This window comes from Fimicolochytrium jonesii (assembly GCF_025526975.1).
Source record: "Fimicolochytrium jonesii strain JEL569 chromosome Unknown EV422scaffold_38, whole genome shotgun sequence".
In the NCBI taxonomy this organism is placed as follows: domain Eukaryota; kingdom Fungi; phylum Chytridiomycota; class Chytridiomycetes; order Spizellomycetales; family Powellomycetaceae; genus Fimicolochytrium; species Fimicolochytrium jonesii.
In genome coordinates, this window is record NW_026515705.1 from 177,955 (window position 1) to 197,164 (window position 19,210).

Consider the following 19,210-nt stretch of genomic DNA (forward strand, 5'->3'; position numbering starts at 1 on the left):
TCTTCTACATTCTTAACCTCGAAGCTTTTATCTATCTCCAATCATACGGAAGGTGTGTATAACTCTTGCCCAGGCGTCCACCGGCCAATGAGGCACGCTCGGTGGGTTGAAATCACTCCAGTAGCAGATTTTCACTATTTACAATACGTCGTCCAGAGGGGCCTTAACACGAATGTGCACAAGCAGCCCTACTCATCCTCCTCACTCGAAACGATATGCCTCCGCTTCTTCAACCTCCTCGACCCAGGCATGTCTCCCTCCTCCTCCTCTTCCTCCTCATCTCCGCGCACATCGTCATCCCGTGCAACCCGTTTGCCTTCTTCACGGGCCGCATCCTCATCGCGATCCTGGGTAGATCGTTTCCGTGAAGAGGACGCGTCCGAGCGCTTGGCACGCAGGATCCGGTCACGTTGTTCGCGTTCACGGCGTTCTTCCTCTTCGTCGTCGTCGTCGTCTGAGCGCTCGAATTGGGCCGCGTCGATGCCGTCGTCTTCGTCTTCGTCGTTCACCACTGGAGTTTTGATTGTGAGTGGTTGGGCCAAGGGGGGACCCGCGGATAGATGGGGGAAACTGGGAACAGCAGAGACTCACCGAAATCGTCTTCGTATTTCTCGAGGGCCTGTCTGATACCCGTGTTTCCGCGCGTGTACAGCTCGTCGTCGTCTGAGTCTGCTTCCAGATCCCGCGACGTCAGGCTGCGGCCACCGAAGGAGGCGTTCCGGCGTTTGGCTTCTAGTCTTCGGCGGGCTCGCACTTTTTCGATCTCAGCCTGATTTTTTTGGGAGGTTACGACATTGTGAGCCAATGCGCCACCAAGATGTAGAGCGTCCGTCGGATTGCATCGCCCTGTGAATCCATACCTTCTCCAAAGCCTCCCTCTCCTTCTCGGGATCCACCATCGTAACGATCGACTTGGTCTTGATCCCCTTCTGATGCTTCTTCGCGATCTCCTTTGTAAGTTTCTTATGCACCAGCTGATTCACCCCATACGGTCTGAACATCATGATTTGCGGCACGCGGTTCTGCATTTGGAAGACTCCTGGGTCGGGTATTTGAGCGGAGAGGTATTGATGCTGTGGGCCTGCTGCAACTGTTGCGTCGAAGAATTCGCCGCCGAGGACGAGGGAGAAGGAGCCGTCTGACCAGCGGACAAGACGGGCGTTTGATTCTTTTGATTCCTGCAATCGGACAGATGTCAGTAACAGATTATTCCGAGAATCGGACATGTACAAGACCGACCTCTCCATTCTCATCTCGCACGCTCCTCCACCGTAAGGTATTCTCCAGCTGTACCGACGACACTGCCTCGTCCCCAGCCCGTTCCAACGTTGCAGCATCATCCTCTTCGTCCCATGTGTCTGGATCGAACGGCCTGTGCTCAACGTTCATGAAATGCGGTAACTTCGCTATGTACACCTGGACGACATCCAGAAATGATTCGTAAAGGCCATATCGTGGTTCATGATGAAGCGCCTGGGGAGCCTCACCTCTTCTTTCCCATGTGAGAATTTCGGTATGTCTGGCACTTCGATGGTACTTATTACTTGTGGGCGAGTGGGTTCAGACTGTCGTGGTGCTATTGTTCGGCGGTCCCGCACGGGTGCCTGCTCCTCGCTGGACGTCAAGGAAGGGAGGGTCAGAATGACAACTTCCCCGCTTCCACGCAACCCATTCACCGCCCAACATACTCAGAACTCTCCATATCTCCAAACAAGTCCATATGATCAACATCTTCCTCCTCCTCCCCCTTCTCAGGAGCTGCGGGTTCACCTTGCGAAGAAGAGGAGCTGACCGCAGCCGACCCCGTGTCTCCTCGGGTATCGTGATTGGCATCCTCAGTCTGGACGCGGCCCTCGTCTGTCTCCATGGGCACGTCTCGTTCGGCGTCCTCGTCTTCGTCGTCGGAGCCAAAGAGACCCTTGATTTGGTCTTCTACGGACTCTGTCATTTTCCACGGTAGCAAACTGTATCTGGATATACAAGTATATAGGGGAGGCTGTTTGTTCGCTTTCGGCAACGGCAGGATTTGGCGGAATTGTTGAGGAACTGTTACGGTCCAGTTACGGTCCATGGAGCCGACTGTCCCTCAGTGGACCCTCACGCAGCGCGTTCTCACGCTTTCGCCTGCCCTACTTTCGGTGTAAGCCATTCGGACATCGCCCTCCACCACAGCAGCTATTCTACGAGACTGCACGAGGCAGTAGCTTTTCAGCGTGAACTTACTATCCCGGATCCCCTTGTTTCGCGCAAGAGTCGAACGCAAGATGGCTTTCGAGATCCCAAAGCCTCGCGTGATTGCTAGTGGAGCGCGTTCGATAACACTAACGTGGGCGCCGACCGACAGCGAGGAGAGCCTGAACGTTTTGCCGGAGGACGATAATTCTCATATCAGGTGGGCTGTGAGTCTGCTTAAGTCTGTAAGTGAACGACCCGCTAACCTGCTCAATAGTTACAAGTGGCCCCCACGGTACCAACTATCCAAAGCTGAAGACGATGACCCTGGTAAGTGAGGTTGGGATGGTACTTACTAGACCTTTAGCGCTTATTCTGACTTGCGTATTGTCATGTTGTCGTAGACTTTCATCCCTGTTATGAAGGGGACGATACAACACACGAAATTCTAGATCTCAAACCAGAAACGCGATATAGGATCAAATTGAGGGTGCAGGAGGCTGAACAGCTGGGCGGGGATTGGAGCCGGGATTATAAGGAGGTGGAGGGCAAAACAACAGGTGGGAGGACCAGCGGTCAATTCTTACCGCTCCGCGATTGGAGGATGCGTGAGAAATGCCTAAACCCAAGTCTCCTGATACGGTTTAGATGAGACACTGTCCCAAAAGCTCACGAATCAACTCTTCCGCGCCATCGCCAGCAATGACGCCGTGACTGTGGCACGCATCGTCTCGTCTCACACCAAAGAAGTGAGTCTCGAGACGCGGGATCGTTCGGGCAAAACACCTTTGATGAACGCGTGCCAGTCGGCATCGCAAGATGTTGTTTCAATGCTGCTTAAGGCAGGCGCCAGTGCCGGGGCATCAACTCTTGTCGGAAAAAGCGCCTTATCTATTGCTGTGACGTATGGGAACCAAGAAGCAGTGGAAGCTATTCTGAACCAGTCGACCGAGACGCTTGAAGGGTCGGATCAAGGAGGGTCTACGCCTCTGATGTGGGCAGCTGAGAATGTGATGCCCAAACATCCGAAAGGTCTCACAATCCTCGAGCTCTTACTAGCCAAAGGTGCGAAAGTGGATGCGCAGGACATGCGACATCAAACGGCGCTGGATCGGTTATGTGCGACATCTGGCGATGCGGCAGCGGCTAGACTGCTCCTACAGCATGGGGCACGCATCATCCGCGAAATTGACACGACGAGTCGTTCCGCGCATCAGCCACCGCAAAACATGACGACGCTGATGGTGGCAGCTCTGAATGGACACAAGGCGCTATGTGATGAGCTGATGGACAATTGGGATGTGGATCCGACGGTGCAGACGGAGTTCGGAGGGACGGCGAGGTCGTTTGCTGAGCAGGCGGGGCATACGGAGGTTGTACAAGCTATCGACGCAAAAGTTCGAAAAATGAGGGATGCGGCGAGGAAAGCGATTGGCGGGGCATAGTGTGCGTGCGGTCGCTTATCCACATTTTGTTTGGCATTTGGGAGAACGATGAAGGCTGTCGGATGTATGATATAATGAGAACGACCGTATTTTTGGCATTCCTCGTGTACGGTGCATACAGCGAAAACTGGCCTTATTCTCTTTACCTCTGCGATTTGCTCAAGGGTTGATTTACAAGAGGGGAAGGAAGCATGTACAAGCTTACAAGAGGGGAAGGAACCGGAGGACGCGTTTGCGTGCCAAGAATGCAGAATCGGACAAGTTGCCATTTTCCCTTTTCCAAACCTCCCCACACTCCATTTCGGATACAGGAAAGGATTGCTGGGTTTCCCTCTCACACGTTCTCTTCGCATACGCTTTGTACACTCTGATCAGCACAGTCAGCGACATGGCTGATCCTACCAACAATGATCTCTCGTACCTTTCGGACACGTTCGACGCTAACAAGCTCAAAATTCAGGAGCTCAGGTCCATCCTCAGCAAACACGGGGTCGATTCACCCAAAGCGAAGAAGAAGGCCGATTTCGTCGAACTGTTCAATAAAAACATCACTCCGAAGAAGGACAAGTTGCTGAAGGAGGCGACGAAGCAGTATGGCAAGCCGCCCAAGCAGTTGGCTTTGGGAGAGGAAGTCCAGTCGAAGGGTGGAGTGGGGAGTAGCAAGCAGACTGCAAAGGAGGCAAAGACGGTGGTGAATACACCGGTCACCCCGAGGAGGACGACAAGGAGATCCATCGTGGCATACTCGAGCAGCGAGGACGAGGGCGAACCGGAAGTCATTCAGCCGCGCGGGAAAGGAGGCAAGAAACCTGTGGTGCAGGAGGACGAAGGTGAAACGAGCCCTTTCTCGGACACCAACGTGTTCCAAGCGAGCGCAAGCCCTTTACAAGAGGCTCGTAAAGCGAAGCTCACGAAGAAAAAGGCCGCCGCTGCGACAAAGGAACCCGCTGCTGTGGTGCAGCCTGAGGACAGCGAGGCGGAGAAGTATATTGGGGGGCCGAAGCTGGAAAGAACTCCGGTGAAAACTGCGCGCAAGACTCGTCACTCTGTCGCTGGTGGTGAGACACATCCTCCCGAACCATTTACGTTCAAGAAATCGTTTGAGCCCACGCTGGAGAATGTGGATGACGAGACTGTTGTCGAGACGCCTGAGCCTCCACGAGCTACATCGTCGCGACGCAAAACGTATGGAGGCGAAGGTATCCCTGCTGCCGCGAGCGTGAGGAAACGAGGTGGACGCAAATCGATGGCCGCGCAAGCGCTGAAGCCCAGCTCAGATGACGATGTTGTAGAAGAGATCACTGCCGTTGAGTCAGGCGAGGAAGATACAGAGGACAAAGCTGAAGCTGGCGCGTCTACTGGAGTCTCCACCCCAGCGAGATTCATGTCCATCCCGCCGTTGACTCCAGGCGCCGTCGCCTCCTACTCCGACCAACCACTCACGAGCGTTCCGCCTCCGTTGACCAGCCCGTCCGGCAGCGAAGACTGGTCCACCTTTTCTCCCCGCAAAGATGCTCCTTCTGACTCCGTCGCTAGGAAGAAACGTCAAACCAGCACCTTCAGGCGACGAAGCACCGTGCCTCCCCCGAAGGTCGATCGGCTCTTCGTTGCGTTGTGCGTGTTCACCGTCGTGGCGATGGGCTTCAGTCACTGGTATTGGGAAGCTCGCGATGTCATTGGATACTGCGATCCCCTTAATCCCGCGAAGAATGAAGGACCATACACCGGTTACAACCCTCTTGGATTCGTTCTTCCTACTTGCAAAGACTGTCCCCCGCACAGTGTTTGTGTCGACAAGACGATCTTGTCATGTGAGCCCGCAAACTATACCACGGAAGTCAACATTCTCGCTCGACTTTTACCCACAAAGCTCCTGCCGTTCCCATTGGATCAACCGAGTTGCGTCAAAGACTTACGTAAACAGCGCGAAGAGCAGAAACGTGACCAGCATGTGGAGACCCTTCTCACTGTTCTCAACACCGCCGTTCGAACCTGGGTGGGAACCGCAGAGTGCGGTGGGTTCGTCCCCGAAATCACCGACCCCGTACGCTCCCACCGAACGGGACATGTCCTTGGCATGCCCTGGAGCCTTGCAAAACAAAATCTGCGTAACGTTATCGGCCGAAAGTGGGATGACACCAAATTCGACACATACTGGAACTACGCGATCGGCAGGATCCGCCACCCCGACCCCGACCACGTTGTACCCTTGTTGACGGAGGTGATGGACGAAGCCAACCGAACCCGTTTATTCCAATCCCGAGAGCCCCCTATCATGTCGCTCACGTGCCGTCTTCGTCGATCCATCTGGGAGACGTCGAAGACTTACTGGATGCAGTTATCGGGAATGGGCATCACGGTTGTCTTCTTTGTTTGGTTCTGGTTCAAGCGCCAAACGGTCGCCAGGGAAGCCCGCATCGTTTCTCAGCTCGTGGAAGATGTCCTCGACGCGGTGAGCGAGGAAGCCGAAAACAACCGTGTTGACCCTGTTCGATACCCGATGCCCGGCATGGCCGTCGCCCAGTTGAAGGATTTCTTCCTGGTCCCACATACCATCCCCGGCCTCACTCCCATCGACACCTCGTCCCACTCCCACGAACAAAGTGTGGTAGACGAAGCCAGCGGCCGAACCCGCTTCTACGTCCCCGATGAAAGCACCCGCGACAGAATCTGGGATAACGTCACGAGGCTGGTGGAGAAGAACAGCGGCCTGAGGGAGACGGTGATGGAGATCCGAGGCGAGTCGCACCTCGTCTGGCAGTGGATAGGCAGTGCCGCGTTGAGCCCAAGGAAAAAGGTCGCCGCGCCTCATCGGGAGAGGTCGGTCAGTCCGGCGCGCAAGCTCGATTTCGGGGCTGGTGCTTCCGGTGCGGGAGAGGGCGGTTCTGGGCGCTCCAGCGAGGCCGAGCCCTTATTGCACAGCGCTAGTTCGTCCCCTGGGAGAGCGGCGGTGGCGATGGTTGGGAACGTTATGAATAAGGTGGAGAAGATCGTCGAGCGGGCCGGTGGGAGGGGTAGTGGTGTGTATCCTGAGAATTAATGAGACGGACGTCACGAAACGTCAACGTATATATAGAAAATGCGAGAGGCAGAGGCTACATCTGCTTTGTATAGTATTCGGGGGTGTTTTTCTGTATATCATCGCTTCAAAATAGTAAGCAAATCGCGTGAGAGTCTTTCCATCTCCCAAGCCAGGTCCCAAGCTCTCCCGAGCCCGACTTTCCCACGCGCCAAGGTTCCATCTGGGTTCACTCCAAAAAGCTTCAAATTCGGAATCCCAGCTGCAACTGCTCCCGCATCTTGAACCAGACTTACACAGTACATATACAGTACATACTCTTTTGCGCAGTCCCGTTCTTTCTTTCCCTCAAGCCTGTGTTCCACGGCGCTACTCCTTCGGACACTCTTCCACGATCCCGGGGTTTTTTCGAGAACGGTCGGGGGATCGAAAGTTACGGATATGGCCTCCGAGGCACCTGCACTTACACAAACAGGGAAGCGGTTGGTAGCTTTCGCTGCATATACTCCAGGTGGGTGCACCTTTGGTCTTAGCAGGCGTTGATGGGTTCATAGTTTAACAAGTCGGGGTTTATCATGACTCTGCAGCACATAGTGACGAGTTGCCACTCGCAGTTGGGGACCGAGTGGTTACGTTGCAGAGCTACGATGACGGTGAGCGGGTCGGTTGGAAGCGAGGGAAACCACCGAAGTCGTTTGCTTAACCTATTCTGGCTTATCCCTTTCAGGGTGGACACTGGTGCAAAACGAGCAAAGCAGGGTAGGGCTGGTTCCCAACAACTTCTTGAAGGATATGGAGGCAGTGCCGAAACCAGCTTCTGCCTCGCCGGCTGGTCCGACAGGCATGAAGACAGTCCCCAGCCGGGTGACATCGTTAGTTGTGAGCGGGAATCTCTTCTCACTCGCCAACGCGAAGCTGGATGGGAAAGGGAAAGCCGCGGGAGAGGACCATTCAGCAGCCGGCAATCTAAACAGCAGCTTGCCAGGGACTTCGGAGCTGGTATCAAGTCCAGGGAAGGCGTCGGTGCAATCGAAACCTCAGAGCAGACGGCCGTCAGCGGGGAAGGCGCCTGCGTGGCCGAGTTTGGAGCAGGTGAAAAAGCGGCTGGCTGAGGTGGCCGCAGCACGTAAAAGCAGGTCGAGGGTGCCAGAGACCATTGGAAGGCTTCGCATCCTGGTCGCGGGAGACTCGGGGATCGGCAAAACATCGCTGATTCACCGGTTTCTGAGCGTTCCCGAGATACACTTGACGAGTCCCATCATCGAGCTGTCCATGTCGCCGGAACCCACTCCTTTGGAAACGCAAGAGTATCACGCGACTACTGAGGCGGACGCCCACCACCTCCCGACAAGGCGGAGGAGAAGTTCGTCATCATCGGATAGCGACTTGAAGCCCGCGGCGAGCCCGAGTGGGAATTACGGCGATCTGGACGAGCTCCTTGACACTCTTACTCCGGACGTCGACGCCGCGCCGAGACTCCCGAAAAATGGCCCGTCCAAACCCGCTGCCGCAGGGGCAGCTTCCTCCCCCGTCTCCCGCAAACACACCCTCACCAACATCCCACCAGCCGATACAAAAGCAGCAAACCAGTTCAACATCACATTCATAGATTCGCCGGGGTATTCACACGCCCTGGACGCACTATCCGTCATCCGGCCCATTGTTCTGCATCAGCTCCACCGCTTCCTGATGACCGACGCCCTTTTCGCGCGAGAAGCACCACCACAGCCCATTGTGCGCTTCTTGTCCGCAAACACGGGCGCCCACACTCACATTGACGCAGCTGTCTATTGCATTTTCCATCGTTTGACAAAGGTAACCCCACCGCGTTCACCTTCTCTTCGTTCAAAGTTTCGATCTGTTCTCATACTTCTAGTCTTAGGTTGATGTCGAGTATATCAAACGGTTAGATAGAGTAACGGCCGTGATTCCCGTGTTCCTCGTGCGATCCAGGGACGACCTTTCACCAGCGGCCGTGGCCAAGCTCAAGAAGAGCGTAGTTGACACGTTGCGGGAAAGCGGTGTCGACCTGTACACGTTCGGACTGAGTATGGAGGAATGGGCGGTAGCCGCGGAGGCGGCGATCGCTGGTGGGAGGGCCTGCTTACCGCCGTTCATCGTGTCGGCGAAAGCACCGCATGAGAGGGATGATGGGGATGACGGCCCGGCCATCGACGAGTTCAACAATTTGCGGGATGCCATCTTTTTCACACATGCAGATGATTTACGAGCGTGTACCGCGGACCGGTTCGTTAGGTGGCGGCAAGCGGGATCGTCGGCTAAGATATAGATTAGCCCTGAGATACGTCGGCAATCATAAGCCAAGCATGTTCACGTTCCCATCTTTCATTCGAAATGAAAATCTTTTTTGGCCATGTTGCTGTCACATCTAATTTACATGATCTATGTATTCACCTTCCGCCGTCTCTCGAACGCATCCAACACGCATAATGTGCAGACCCTGACCCCAAAAAACGCTCAGTTGAGCGATACGCCCTAACCCCTGCAGCAACATCATTTACGCCTCAGCACGCTCCACGGTCCATGCTCATGCCGTCAGGCGGAAACCCCCGCGTTCATGCTCCAATTTTGCTAAAAGGAGGAAGCCGAATCAGCGTGTTGGCGAAACCTTTCCCATATGCAATTAGCTCCGAACGCGTTCTTCCTCACCTAATCTGACACGTCTTCGTAGCCGGCCAATACACCAGGAATCCATACTCCACGTTCGGGAAGGAGCCCGGGTTAACGCACTGGCAGCCTTCGTATTCTAAAGAATACGCGTCGTACTTGTCTGCCAAGATTAGCTGCGGGTGAGGAAGTGAGTATAGTGGTGGGGTGGGTGCAAGGGACTACTTTTGCAGAACTTACGAGATGTGGTTGAGGATACATCCTCAGCGCATGATCCCACGCCCAGAACGCCGGGCGGATAGTGATGGGTAGAGGACACAGGTGGGCTTGGTCGACGATGGTCGCTACCAGCTGTCAAAGGGGTTGTGTCAATGCGCCATGCAACCGTGAATTCAACAGTGAACATCGTACATACATGTTGCTCAATAGGCACAACGTTATCATCGCTGGCAGGACTGACGATGGCGTTCCGTCGCATCTTACTTAACAGGTCCTCACGGAAGATAAGGATTTCTTGAGAGCAGTACTTGATCCTATCGTCGATCGTCAGCCATTACGCAGCAAGATACCAGAACGCTTTGATGACACACCTGCAAGGATTGCTCGCTAACACCAGTTTCGGGGCTTTCTGCTTCATACGGCCCATGAAATATTCTGGAATCCCTTTCCGCGGCATGATGTTTGCGCTCCATGGGTCGTTGGGGCCTGGTATCAGGATGAAATGGCATTCTTGGGCCAGTTCGCGGAAGTCCGAAAGGAGATCCGCGAGGGTGTTCCAGCAGTCTACTCGGAAAGGAATATCAGATAGGCATGTATCACAGATCTATGAGCGCAACGAAGAATGCAGACCTTTGTAAGCAGCCGAGCTGGCGCTGTCGAACACATACGGGGATGAGATAAAGCTACCAATGAGGATGATGGCAAGCGGTCTTATCGCAGCGGCGGATGAAAAGCCTTCGAACAGCTGCCGAAGTTTCATGACCACCTGTTCGCGGGTCGAAAGATTGAGTGGCGCTGTACAACGACGATGGTGCGAGATGTGGGACATACCCTAGGCTGATCCAACCAAACGTCGGAAACGACCACAAACATGACATCCGACATGGTTGTTTCTATGTTTTCGAGTACGACCTGGTCGTCGCCTGTGTGAGGGGCGCCAAAGAAGTTGACGTTGTGCCCGTATGCTGCTCTGTTAGAAGGAAATGTCAGCTCCACTAGAATCAAGCTACTTGCTCTTCCCAATACATCTGCGTCTTACAGTGATTTTGTCCGCGGCTCCGGTAATGGCATTCCGAGAGTTTTGACGCGAAATGTTCGGTCTTCCGTGTACCACCCCTCCACAAGGACAAAACAGTTCAGAGTAAAGAGTCCCGTTCCTTTGGCAATCTGACGGAAACAAGCAGCTCAATAAATATACCACGCCAATTGCGGAAAGTACTTGCAAAATTAACCTTTTGATTGATCTCCAGCTCTATCAATGCGTCAGGGTCTTCTAGATGATATTTGCCTTCCACCACCTGAGTCAGCATGCCAAACAGTAGGAATGCCCCTGGTTTGTGTCCTTGTAGGTTCTTGATCGGCATAATCTGAAACACGGATTTGGTTCAGAAGGCCTCCCAGCTATGAAGACGTGAAGTGGTGCGCACCTCAAACGAGTCGTCTTTCCGCAGAAAAGTCGAGGATCTGAACGCGTCATTCCTTAGAATCCTCTGTCTAATCAAGTCGAATCTATCACTGTACAGTGCACTCTTCTGCGGTGCGGCAGCTAGCAGGTGTGGTTGGTCGTTGTTTTTGACAAAGCCCTTGCCGTCCGCTTTCCAGCTGAACCTCGGCATGTCGAAGGCGTCTATTACGTGCAGATATGCTGATACGTCGTCTAAGCCAACTCCGGCATCCCCCACCATTCCTCCTGCTCCCTGGTCGTCTGCATTGCTGTTCTCTAGCGCTTGATTTATGGCGGCTTTCCGAAAAATGGCCTCGACGACCTCCTCTAGGGAGGCTCGGTCTACTATTAGGTGCCCGCTATCTGACAGAAGTGGGTCGGTCAGATAACGAACTTGTAACCGGACATCCTATATCCAACACACATACCACTCTGTTGCTGGATATAAGAAGTTGCTATGTAGCTCAATGTCTCTTCGAGCTCTTCTGGCGGCAGCTCGGACACAACGGTTTGAAGGTACTTGAGAGCGTCGGTCTTAAGAGTCAGCCCATGCTTTTTGGTGATCACCTTATATATCTGCTGCTTCGCGCTGGACATTTTTGAACGAAGCCCAGCGGTTGAAGTGGGAGTGGAGTGTTTCTGTACGAACTGCGTCGGCTCCTTCAAACCGACCCATTCACCACCATTCTGTGCTTCTGACTTTCACACAAGCAAGCCAGAAATGTGTCCGAACGCAGCCTGATATGGTTGCTGATGTCAGCACAAATGTCCGAAAGCGCCTTTTCCTTCAACGTCCTTCCCATATGGAACGTCTCCTCCGCCCATTTCCGTCTTTCATATGGCCTCTCCTTGGTCCTGTGCGTTTTTCCCGCTAGACTCTAGATAGACGGCCGTGCGAGCAAAATGGTCTCGTTACCTGGGTTGTCAGTGTCGTATCGCTCTTCCGCGGCAATGCCCCTATTTCCCCGCCGTTTAAGCTTGTTTCTATCTGAGTTTTACCGTTGAGGGTTCTCGTTTAATAGGACAACCATGTTGAAACCGTTGGAACGGTTGGTACTATCGCAGCCTCCTCTCTCTTGGCGGCGTACGCAGGAGCACAACCGACTCAACTCTTCTTTGAGTTCAACGTTAGTGCATCACTCTTCGACGAGCTATAAGCATTTCGGAAAACTATCTAGTTTCAACGCCGGTTGAAAGTTTGGCCGCACCACAAGCACAAGTGTGTAAACTGCAATAGTGAGGTCGAAGGTGGTTGTATTATTCGCTGCACTACGCCACCCTTCGGTGAATATTTCGCCGCCATGACCGACCCCCGTATCACAACAACTCGGCCGAGGACCAGCAGCACGGTGACAAAGTCGAATAAAGTCGGCATAGAAATACCCCCTCAAACTCCAGTCCTCGAAGTCATAACAGAAGGGTTCAAAGATAAAGATAAGCCGTTAAAACCTGGAGATGACGGGGATAGCAAAGTCGAGGAGAAAGATCGCGCCAAACCCAAGCCGGCGCTGAAACGCCAGAAGACAGCAGCTCGAACCTGGTGGGTGCGGTTCACGTGGTTCTCGACGTGGTGGATCCCAACCTGGTGCATCGTCAAAGTGGGCAGGATGAAATCAAAGGACGTGCAGATGGCATGGAGAGAGAAAGTGGCTCTCTGTGTCATTATTCTGTTCATGTGCGGCCTCATGATCTTCTTCGTAGAATTCTTCAGTAAACTGATGTGCCCCAATGCAAAAATCTTTGCGCCATCCGAGGTAGCTCAGCATAATGTGCTGTTGCAGTCAAATCTCTTTGTGTCGTGGAACGGCCACGTCTACGATATGAATAACTACGTGGCCAAGCACGTCGATCCGAAATACACCGTTTTGGCGGTGGCTGGCAAAGATGTCTCTCCTTGGTTCCCAAGGATCGATCCTACGACTGGGGCTATCGATGCCGCATGTCCGAACGTCACGCCGTTTTATCCTGGCAGCACCGGCAACTCGACGTGTACGGCACCAGGCTATACAAACGCCTACTGCCACAAAACAAACGCGATCGAACGGAGCATCAATGTGTACCACGATTCCGACGGTATTTACAAAGTGGGGGATCTGGCATATTCGGCCGACACCGTTTACGAACATGGCAAATCCAACGACGCTTGGATCATCGTGAACGGGCGGTTTTACGACGTGACCGAAATCATCAAAACCACTTCATGGATGATTTCCGCGTTCGATGCAGAGTTTGTGCAGTACCTTGATTATTACAAGGGTCGAGATGCGTCGCAAGTGTACACCCAATTTCAAAAACTAGGCATGATGAAGTGCTTGGAGAATCAGTTCTTTGTCGGGGTAGTCGACGACCGCTTGTCCATCGCCGCTTGTTACGCATCGCAGTATATCCTACTGGGGTGCACAGGCATCATGGTGTTCATCTTGGTGATAAAGTTCTTGGCTGCCCTTCAATTGGGCTCCAAGCGACAGCCGGAACATTATGATCGCTTTGTCATCTTGCAAGTTCCGTGTTATACGGAGGGAGAGGATTCCTTACGCAAGACGATAGATTCGCTCGCTTTGTTGGAGTACGACGACACCCGAAAGCTGCTGTTGATTGTTGCTGATGGGAACGTGAAAGGTGCGGGAAACGACCTCCCCACGCCCGAAATCGCGCTCAAGCTTCTTGGTGTCGATCTGAATGCGGAGAAGCCACCACCCAAAGATTACCTCGCTATCGGTGAAGGCGGCAAGGCTCACAACCGCGCCCAGGTGTATTCTGGTCTTTATCGCATTCAAGCGAGAGCGGTCCCATATATCGTGGTCGTGAAATGCGGAAAGGAGAGCGAAACGAACAAAGCCGGGAACCGAGGGAAGCGGGACTCGCAAATGATTCTTATGAAATTCTTGAACAAAGTACACTACCAGACCCTCATGACACCTTTGGATTTGGAGATGTACCATCATATCAAGAACATCATCGGTGTTCATCCTTACCTCTACGAATACGTGCTGATGGTGGACGCAGACACGGAAGTTGTGCCGGACTCCCTCAATCGGCTGATCTCGTGCGCGGTGCACGACGGCAAAATCATGGGCATCTGCGGCGAAACAAAGATAGCCAATGAGAAGCAGTCTTGGGTTACGATGATGCAAGTTTACGAGTACTACATTTCCCACCACATGGCGAAAGCATTCGAGTCACTCTTCGGGACCGTGACCTGTCTGCCAGGATGTTTCTCGATGTACCGTATTCGCACGCCGACGAAGAAAATACCGTTGCTGGCCAGCAGTGACATTATCGCGGAGTATGAGGAAAATATTGTTGACACTCTCCATAAGAAGAACTTGTTGTCGTTGGGAGAAGATCGGTTCTTGACAACCCTGATGTTGAAATACTTCCCCGAGTATCGGACGAAATTCACAGCTGACGCAAGGTGCTACACCATCGTTCCCGACTCTATCGCCATCCTGCTCTCCCAGCGTCGTCGTTGGATCAACTCCACCATTCACAACCTCTTCGAACTGCTGTTCTTACCCCATCTCTGCGGTTGCATCATTTTTTCGATGCGATTCGTGGTGTTTCTGGATCTCTTTGCCACTTTGATCATGCCGGCTACGACGGGATACCTTGCGTATCTGATCTATTCCGCGGTCCAAGCCAAGTCGGCGCCGGTTATTTCGTTGATCATGTTGGGTGCTGCTTATGGACTTCAGGCGATTATCTTCATCATCAAGCGCGAGTATCAACATATTGGGTGGATGATTATCAATATTTTGGCGATGCCCGTTTTCTCCTTTTGGTTGCCTATTTATTCTTTCTGGCATTGTAAGTGCTTTTTGAAATCCCTCGTAAGCTGATGTGGTACTAACCCCTCTCTCAAATCTTGATATTAGTTGACGATTTCTCATGGGGAAGCACGAGACGTATTGCCGGAGCGCAGGGGAAAGACACACATGGAGGAGATGACGAGCTCTTTGACCCCAGCGTGATTCCACTTGTGAAGTGGGACGACTACGAAGCTATGATGATCGAGCGGGAACAGGAAGAGGAAAGCGACTACGGTTACGATCAGGACGGCACTGATGGAAGCCATCCCTCTGAATACGGTGCGGAGTTGAATGCAAGCTTCTCGATCGGCGGGGCGCCAAGGAGTCGGCAAGGGTCTGCCCTCAGTCACAGTAACAACAACAGCAGACCCACCAGTCGACCGGGTTCCGCCCGTTCGGACTACAGTAGTTACTCACACGGCGCGCAAGATCCTCGACGACGGTCGATGGCCTCCTATTCCGGTTCTGCGGCGGGGATGCAACAATACGGTCCATACGGGGGCGGGTTGCATCCAGGATCGTACACCGCAGGGGCTCAGTCGACCTACCGCGGCTCACAGCCGAACATCCATGGGCATGGGGGAGGCCATCCCGGGTATGCCCCATCCATAGCCGAGTCCGAACGATCTTTGAGCGGAATCCACCTCAACTCCTCCCAACCACGGCGGCCATCAGAGCGCTTTGGCTCTCAGCAGTCTCTTAACCAGCTGGGTGCCTTGCCTGAGCATACGAATCTCCAGGAGCATCTCGACCCGACCTCTCCCGCCGCAGCAGACAAGTGGACGGGGGGCGCGCCCACAGACGAGGACCTGGCGCAAAGGATTCGTTACGTCATATCACGCTCCGATTTGAGAGACCTGACGAAGCGGAAAGTTAGGGAGAGTTTGAGTACCTTCTTCGGGCGCGATTTGGAGGATCGTAAAGGGTTTATAGGTGCAAAAGTCGAAGCTATTCTGTTGGGGAAAGAGTGAGGCCGAATGTTGGAGATATGTCTGTGACTCCCTGTAGGACCTCTGAGATACTTTCTTGATGATCATTGATTGTGAAGCTGTTGAGAACAAGAAAGTACCCTATAGATCATTACATCTTTCGAGTGGCTTTCTATTCTTCTATTCTTGGAGCATCTTCTCCTACGGATGTTGCCTTGAATTGCGAGAATTCAGACTCTGGAACAAATTGCGCTCAGAAGATACGCGGAGCTGCGGCTGCAGAAGATATACATATACACAAACGTTTGTCTCTCCGTTTATGTCTTCGATCTGGCAGCGCCGCATCGTCAAGTCCGACTTCACCAGCAATGGCATTTGACGAACACTTCAACTGGAAGACACTACGCACATGTTGAGCAAACCAGCGCAGGATGCCCATCCGTCTGCCCCATTCCATGTCAGACCACTGACACCTTTCTCCATAGAGCTCCCCAAGACCAAAGGCGCAATCAATGAAGTTATGTTGAGCGGCGTAGGAGTCCTGAATTGGGTTGGCGCAGATATTCTGGAGATACGCAATGTCGTTTCTGTCCCACATTGCCGAAAGCCAAATCGAGGACGTCGGACGTTGGCTGACGAGTACAGAATAATGTACGCAAATAGCTCTGCGTCAAGAACCTGATTTCCCCAACATCCATCGTTTTGTTCCCATTTGTGCCCACCACCCATAGTCTTGAGTCTTCTTGCCCTTGACATCCTCTCCCGGGTGCCTTGGGGTATCGCCGTCGAAGATAAACCCCTCTCTGTCGCCAAACTCTCGGCATCCGTGGCGGGACGGGATAAGGCAATGCTCGATATTGAACCGGAATATATCTCCGTTGGGGTTCCGTGGCAACCCTTCAGCCGGAACCTTCCGTACGTTGTCTGCGTTAGATTCGAACAGATACGTCCAGATTCAAGACTCCTGCTGTGTGTGAGAGCACCTTGCAACACGTCTGGGGACAGAGAGGTACTAGGAAACTGGAGGAGAGCGGCGCGGTCGCTGATTACGGAAAAGCCCACACACGGGTTCTCTTGATGACAAGGGCCCTGGCAGAAGGAGTGATGATGCCATTGCAGCTGTACCTTGTAGTGCAGTCTGCGACGTACACTAGGACGGTCCTGTCGATGAGTTCTTGAGGCAGCCGCGAAACCAGACGCATGACGAACGGCCGGCCGGCGTCTTCGGTTTTGTTGAAGAAGCTTTAGCCCAGGGTTCGTGCAGGGTTCGTCTGGGGGTTCGTCTGTTCGTGTAGGTTCGTGTTCTTGTCGTCCACGGAGGAGACGGAGGAGCGCCTGGAGCTGAGGCCTGGAGCGCGAGTTGAGCAAGTCTAGGGCAAGTTCATTTCATGCTGAATTTGGTGTCCGCGGTGCCCACCCAGTCTTTCAATTTCGAACGTTTGGAATACACTTCCTGCCCCAGAGCTAGATTCTGAGAGCTGCAGCCCCATCGGGAATAGATAGTGGACCCACATAAACTTTTCACGGTCATTTTCAAGTCGCTCAGCCGCATTCCACAACAAAACCGGTGAAAATGGACTCGACATTAGAACTCCAGCGACGGGCGCACGAGGAAATGGAGAGGCTTGAAGAAGCAATAGTGGAAGAGAAAGTGAACAACAAAGCGAAAGCGCATAAGGATGTTCTTCTTCAGGATCACCGAATCAATCACTACTTGGAGCGTATACAAGCCCGTAGTCAACAACTGCTTGATCTCTACGAAGACAAGGATGGCCTTCGGAAAGCGGACATACAAGCGATAACAGGAGCTTCCGATTTCACGGAGTTCTACGGTCGTTTACGAGATATTAAGGACTACTATCGGCGGACCGCCAACGTCGCGGTAGAACCTATGGAGTGGGACATTCAAAAACGAGACCCGGAGAAGGAGGAACAAGGTTTGAACGTCGATGTAACTCAACCGATTAGAGAAAACTGTGCTGACACGCCATCTACATACGTAGATCTAGAGAATCAGTTCTCGGGAGAGGAAGCATTGGGAAAATACCTCGATCTGCATGCGACCTTCGAAATATATGTGAACCTGAAGGATCTCAACAAAGTCAACTACCTGAAATACCTCGAACAGTTTGACAAGTTCGATACCATCCCAATGTCTACAAAGCGGACACCGCAATATGCAAGGTGAGTCAAGATGGTTTTACAGATTGTTGTTATGACTTCAGCGCTGACTCGGAATGCAGGTATCTGGAGGCGTTGCAAACATATCTGGAAAGCTTTTTCGCTAGAGCACAACCTCTGTATAATCTGCAAGAAGCCAGACAACATGTTTTGCAAGGTTTCGAAGCGGATTGGTCACTGGGAACCGTCCGTGGCTGGACCGTACCTAAACATGACGAGGAGGAAGGTGCTTCGTTGTTTTGCTTGGCCTGTAAGTCATCAATGCCTTATGCAGTGCTTCATACTGGTTGCTGACGTTTGTCTTTTAGGTGAAAAACAATTCACGAAGGAAACTGTGTATAAGGCCCACTTGACAGGCAAAAAGCACATCAAAGCAGCAGCGGCTTTGGTTGAGCGTGGTGTGACCGAAATATCTCTACAGGAGAAGGAGGAAGCCCAGCGAGCCAAACAAAAAGAGGAATGGGAGCAGTTGAAGCCAATCGCTCGATCTGAGCGGTTGATCCGAGAATACACCAAAATCTTGGGAGCACAGCGGGATGACACGAAGGAGCACGTGGAGAGAAAACAAACTCTGACGACGGATGAGTTAGTGGCGGATGCGGTAGAGGAGGTGGAACTAAGTGAGGAGGAGGAAGAAGAGGAGGAGAAGATTTACAACCCGCTGAAGCTGCCACTCGGGTGGGATGGGAAACCTATCCCGTACTGGCTGTACAAGCTGCATGGGTTAGGTGTCGAGTACCCATGCGAGATTTGCGGAAACTTCGTTTACATGGGGAGAAAAGCTTTCGATCGGCACTTTCAGGTGAGCCCAAGGGTATATTGCCTTGCCGGGCTTTTGACGACCTTCTTACCTTAGTGTTACAGGAATGGCGGCATGCACACGGCATGCGATGTCTGGGGATTCCGAATACCCACCACTTCCACGAAATTACCTTGATCGAAGACGCATATGCCTGTGAGTTCGAACGCACTTCTTTTCCTCCACAGGATACTGATGTCTTTTGTCTCGAAACAGTATGGGAAAAGTTGAAGTCTGGATCAAAGGTGGAGCAATTCAAAACTGATGCGATGGAGGAGTTTGAAGACGCGGACGGTAACGTCTTCAACAAGAAGACATACGAAGGTACGTGGCCCTCACTTCTTGTGGTCCATGCTTCTTTGAGGCTTACTTTTCACGTCGGCTATAGATCTCAAACGGCAAGGGTTGTTGTAATGGCCCACCAGAGCCGTTGTTACGGTTTATATAGATCACGTAAGATAGGGGCTCCTTCTGTGTAACTCAACCAAACGGTGGCTATCAGGGCAATCACATACACGGCGTAGCCTTCTTTGCATGCTTGGAATTGGCTGTGATGAGACGACGA

General features: G+C 52.8%; 7 protein-coding genes across 7 annotated transcripts; 5 read left to right on the top strand and 2 right to left on the bottom strand.

The window, feature by feature from the left end:
- Positions 1-188: 188 nt before the first annotated feature.
- Positions 189-1,867, bottom strand: EV422DRAFT_509917 (Leo1-like protein-domain-containing protein; the record flags this gene model as incomplete). Its single annotated transcript, XM_053068884.1, has 6 exons — positions 189-511; positions 592-769; positions 861-1,178; positions 1,240-1,416; positions 1,488-1,614; positions 1,689-1,867. 6 exons carry the CDS (start codon positions 1,865-1,867, stop codon positions 189-191), a joined length of 1,302 nt encoding a protein of 433 aa, XP_052921307.1.
- Positions 1,868-2,168: 301 nt separating this feature from the next.
- On the top strand, positions 2,169-3,688 carry EV422DRAFT_296889 (ankyrin repeat-containing domain protein). The gene is made up of 4 exons (XM_053066065.1): positions 2,169-2,392; positions 2,450-2,502; positions 2,577-2,732; positions 2,821-3,688. Exons 1-4 carry the CDS (start codon positions 2,265-2,267, stop codon positions 3,615-3,617), a joined length of 1,134 nt encoding a protein of 377 aa, XP_052921308.1. The 5' UTR covers positions 2,169-2,264; the 3' UTR covers positions 3,618-3,688.
- A 183-nt stretch (positions 3,689-3,871) lies between these two features.
- EV422DRAFT_546344 (Man1-Src1p-C-terminal domain-containing protein) lies at positions 3,872-6,790 on the top strand. Its single transcript, XM_053071533.1, has one exon. It carries the CDS (start codon positions 4,006-4,008, stop codon positions 6,655-6,657), a length of 2,652 nt encoding a protein of 883 aa, XP_052921309.1. The 5' UTR covers positions 3,872-4,005; the 3' UTR covers positions 6,658-6,790.
- Positions 6,791-6,858: 68 nt separating this feature from the next.
- On the top strand, positions 6,859-8,959 carry EV422DRAFT_546346 (uncharacterized protein). The gene is made up of 4 exons (XM_053071534.1): positions 6,859-7,147; positions 7,224-7,289; positions 7,364-8,451; positions 8,519-8,959. The coding sequence occupies exons 1-4, from the start codon at positions 7,078-7,080 to the stop codon at positions 8,924-8,926; spliced, it is 1,632 nt and encodes a 543-aa protein (XP_052921310.1). The 5' UTR covers positions 6,859-7,077; the 3' UTR covers positions 8,927-8,959.
- EV422DRAFT_546348 (DNA polymerase alpha/epsilon subunit B-domain-containing protein) lies at positions 8,960-11,744 on the bottom strand. The gene is made up of 11 exons (XM_053071535.1): positions 11,356-11,744; positions 10,911-11,290; positions 10,716-10,850; positions 10,523-10,650; positions 10,315-10,453; positions 10,114-10,249; positions 9,855-10,047; positions 9,680-9,797; positions 9,505-9,615; positions 9,307-9,440; positions 8,960-9,228 (listed from the first exon to the last, which is right to left on the bottom strand). The coding sequence occupies exons 1-11, from the start codon at positions 11,522-11,524 to the stop codon at positions 9,213-9,215; spliced, it is 1,659 nt and encodes a 552-aa protein (XP_052921311.1). The 5' UTR covers positions 11,525-11,744; the 3' UTR covers positions 8,960-9,212.
- A 484-nt stretch (positions 11,745-12,228) lies between these two features.
- Positions 12,229-15,707, top strand: EV422DRAFT_571907 (chitin synthase 4; the record flags this gene model as incomplete). The annotated part of the gene is made up of 2 exons (XM_053073047.1): positions 12,229-14,734; positions 14,803-15,707. The coding sequence occupies 2 exons, from the start codon at positions 12,229-12,231 to the stop codon at positions 15,705-15,707; spliced, it is 3,411 nt and encodes a 1,136-aa protein (XP_052921312.1).
- Positions 15,708-17,053: 1,346 nt separating this feature from the next.
- On the top strand, positions 17,054-19,106 carry EV422DRAFT_297289 (uncharacterized protein). The gene is made up of 7 exons (XM_053066066.1): positions 17,054-17,602; positions 17,669-17,849; positions 17,909-18,096; positions 18,155-18,648; positions 18,711-18,801; positions 18,862-18,969; positions 19,034-19,106. Exons 1-7 carry the CDS (start codon positions 17,239-17,241, stop codon positions 19,057-19,059), a joined length of 1,452 nt encoding a protein of 483 aa, XP_052921313.1. The 5' UTR covers positions 17,054-17,238; the 3' UTR covers positions 19,060-19,106.
- Positions 19,107-19,210: the final 104 nt, after the last annotated feature.

Excerpts from the sequence above, each read along its gene's own strand:
- EV422DRAFT_296889 (XM_053066065.1), top strand. The coding sequence starts at position 2,265 with ATGGCTTTCGAGATCCCAAAGCCTCGCGTGATTGCTAGTGGAGCGCGT. Across the intron at positions 2,393-2,449 it reads GACGATAATTCTCATATCAG|TTACAAGTGGCCCCCACGGT; the intron begins GTGGGCTGTGAG and ends CCTGCTCAATAG. Across the intron at positions 2,733-2,820 it reads GGTGGAGGGCAAAACAACAG|ATGAGACACTGTCCCAAAAG; the intron begins GTGGGAGGACCA and ends GATACGGTTTAG.
- EV422DRAFT_546344 (XM_053071533.1), top strand. The coding sequence starts at position 4,006 with ATGGCTGATCCTACCAACAATGATCTCTCGTACCTTTCGGACACGTTC.
- EV422DRAFT_546346 (XM_053071534.1), top strand. The coding sequence starts at position 7,078 with ATGGCCTCCGAGGCACCTGCACTTACACAAACAGGGAAGCGGTTGGTA. Across the intron at positions 7,148-7,223 it reads TTTCGCTGCATATACTCCAG|CACATAGTGACGAGTTGCCA; the intron begins GTGGGTGCACCT and ends ATGACTCTGCAG. Across the intron at positions 8,452-8,518 it reads TTTTCCATCGTTTGACAAAG|GTTGATGTCGAGTATATCAA; the intron begins GTAACCCCACCG and ends TTCTAGTCTTAG.
- EV422DRAFT_546348 (XM_053071535.1), bottom strand. The coding sequence starts at position 11,524 with ATGTCCAGCGCGAAGCAGCAGATATATAAGGTGATCACCAAAAAGCAT. Across the intron at positions 11,291-11,355 it reads TTATATCCAGCAACAGAGTG|ATAGCGGGCACCTAATAGTA; the intron begins GTATGTGTGTTG and ends CACTTCTGTCAG. Across the intron at positions 10,651-10,715 it reads AGCTGGAGATCAATCAAAAG|ATTGCCAAAGGAACGGGACT; the intron begins GTTAATTTTGCA and ends TGTTTCCGTCAG.
- EV422DRAFT_297289 (XM_053066066.1), top strand. The coding sequence starts at position 17,239 with ATGGACTCGACATTAGAACTCCAGCGACGGGCGCACGAGGAAATGGAG. Across the intron at positions 17,603-17,668 it reads CCCGGAGAAGGAGGAACAAG|ATCTAGAGAATCAGTTCTCG; the intron begins GTTTGAACGTCG and ends CTACATACGTAG. Across the intron at positions 18,097-18,154 it reads TTCGTTGTTTTGCTTGGCCT|GTGAAAAACAATTCACGAAG; the intron begins GTAAGTCATCAA and ends TTTGTCTTTTAG.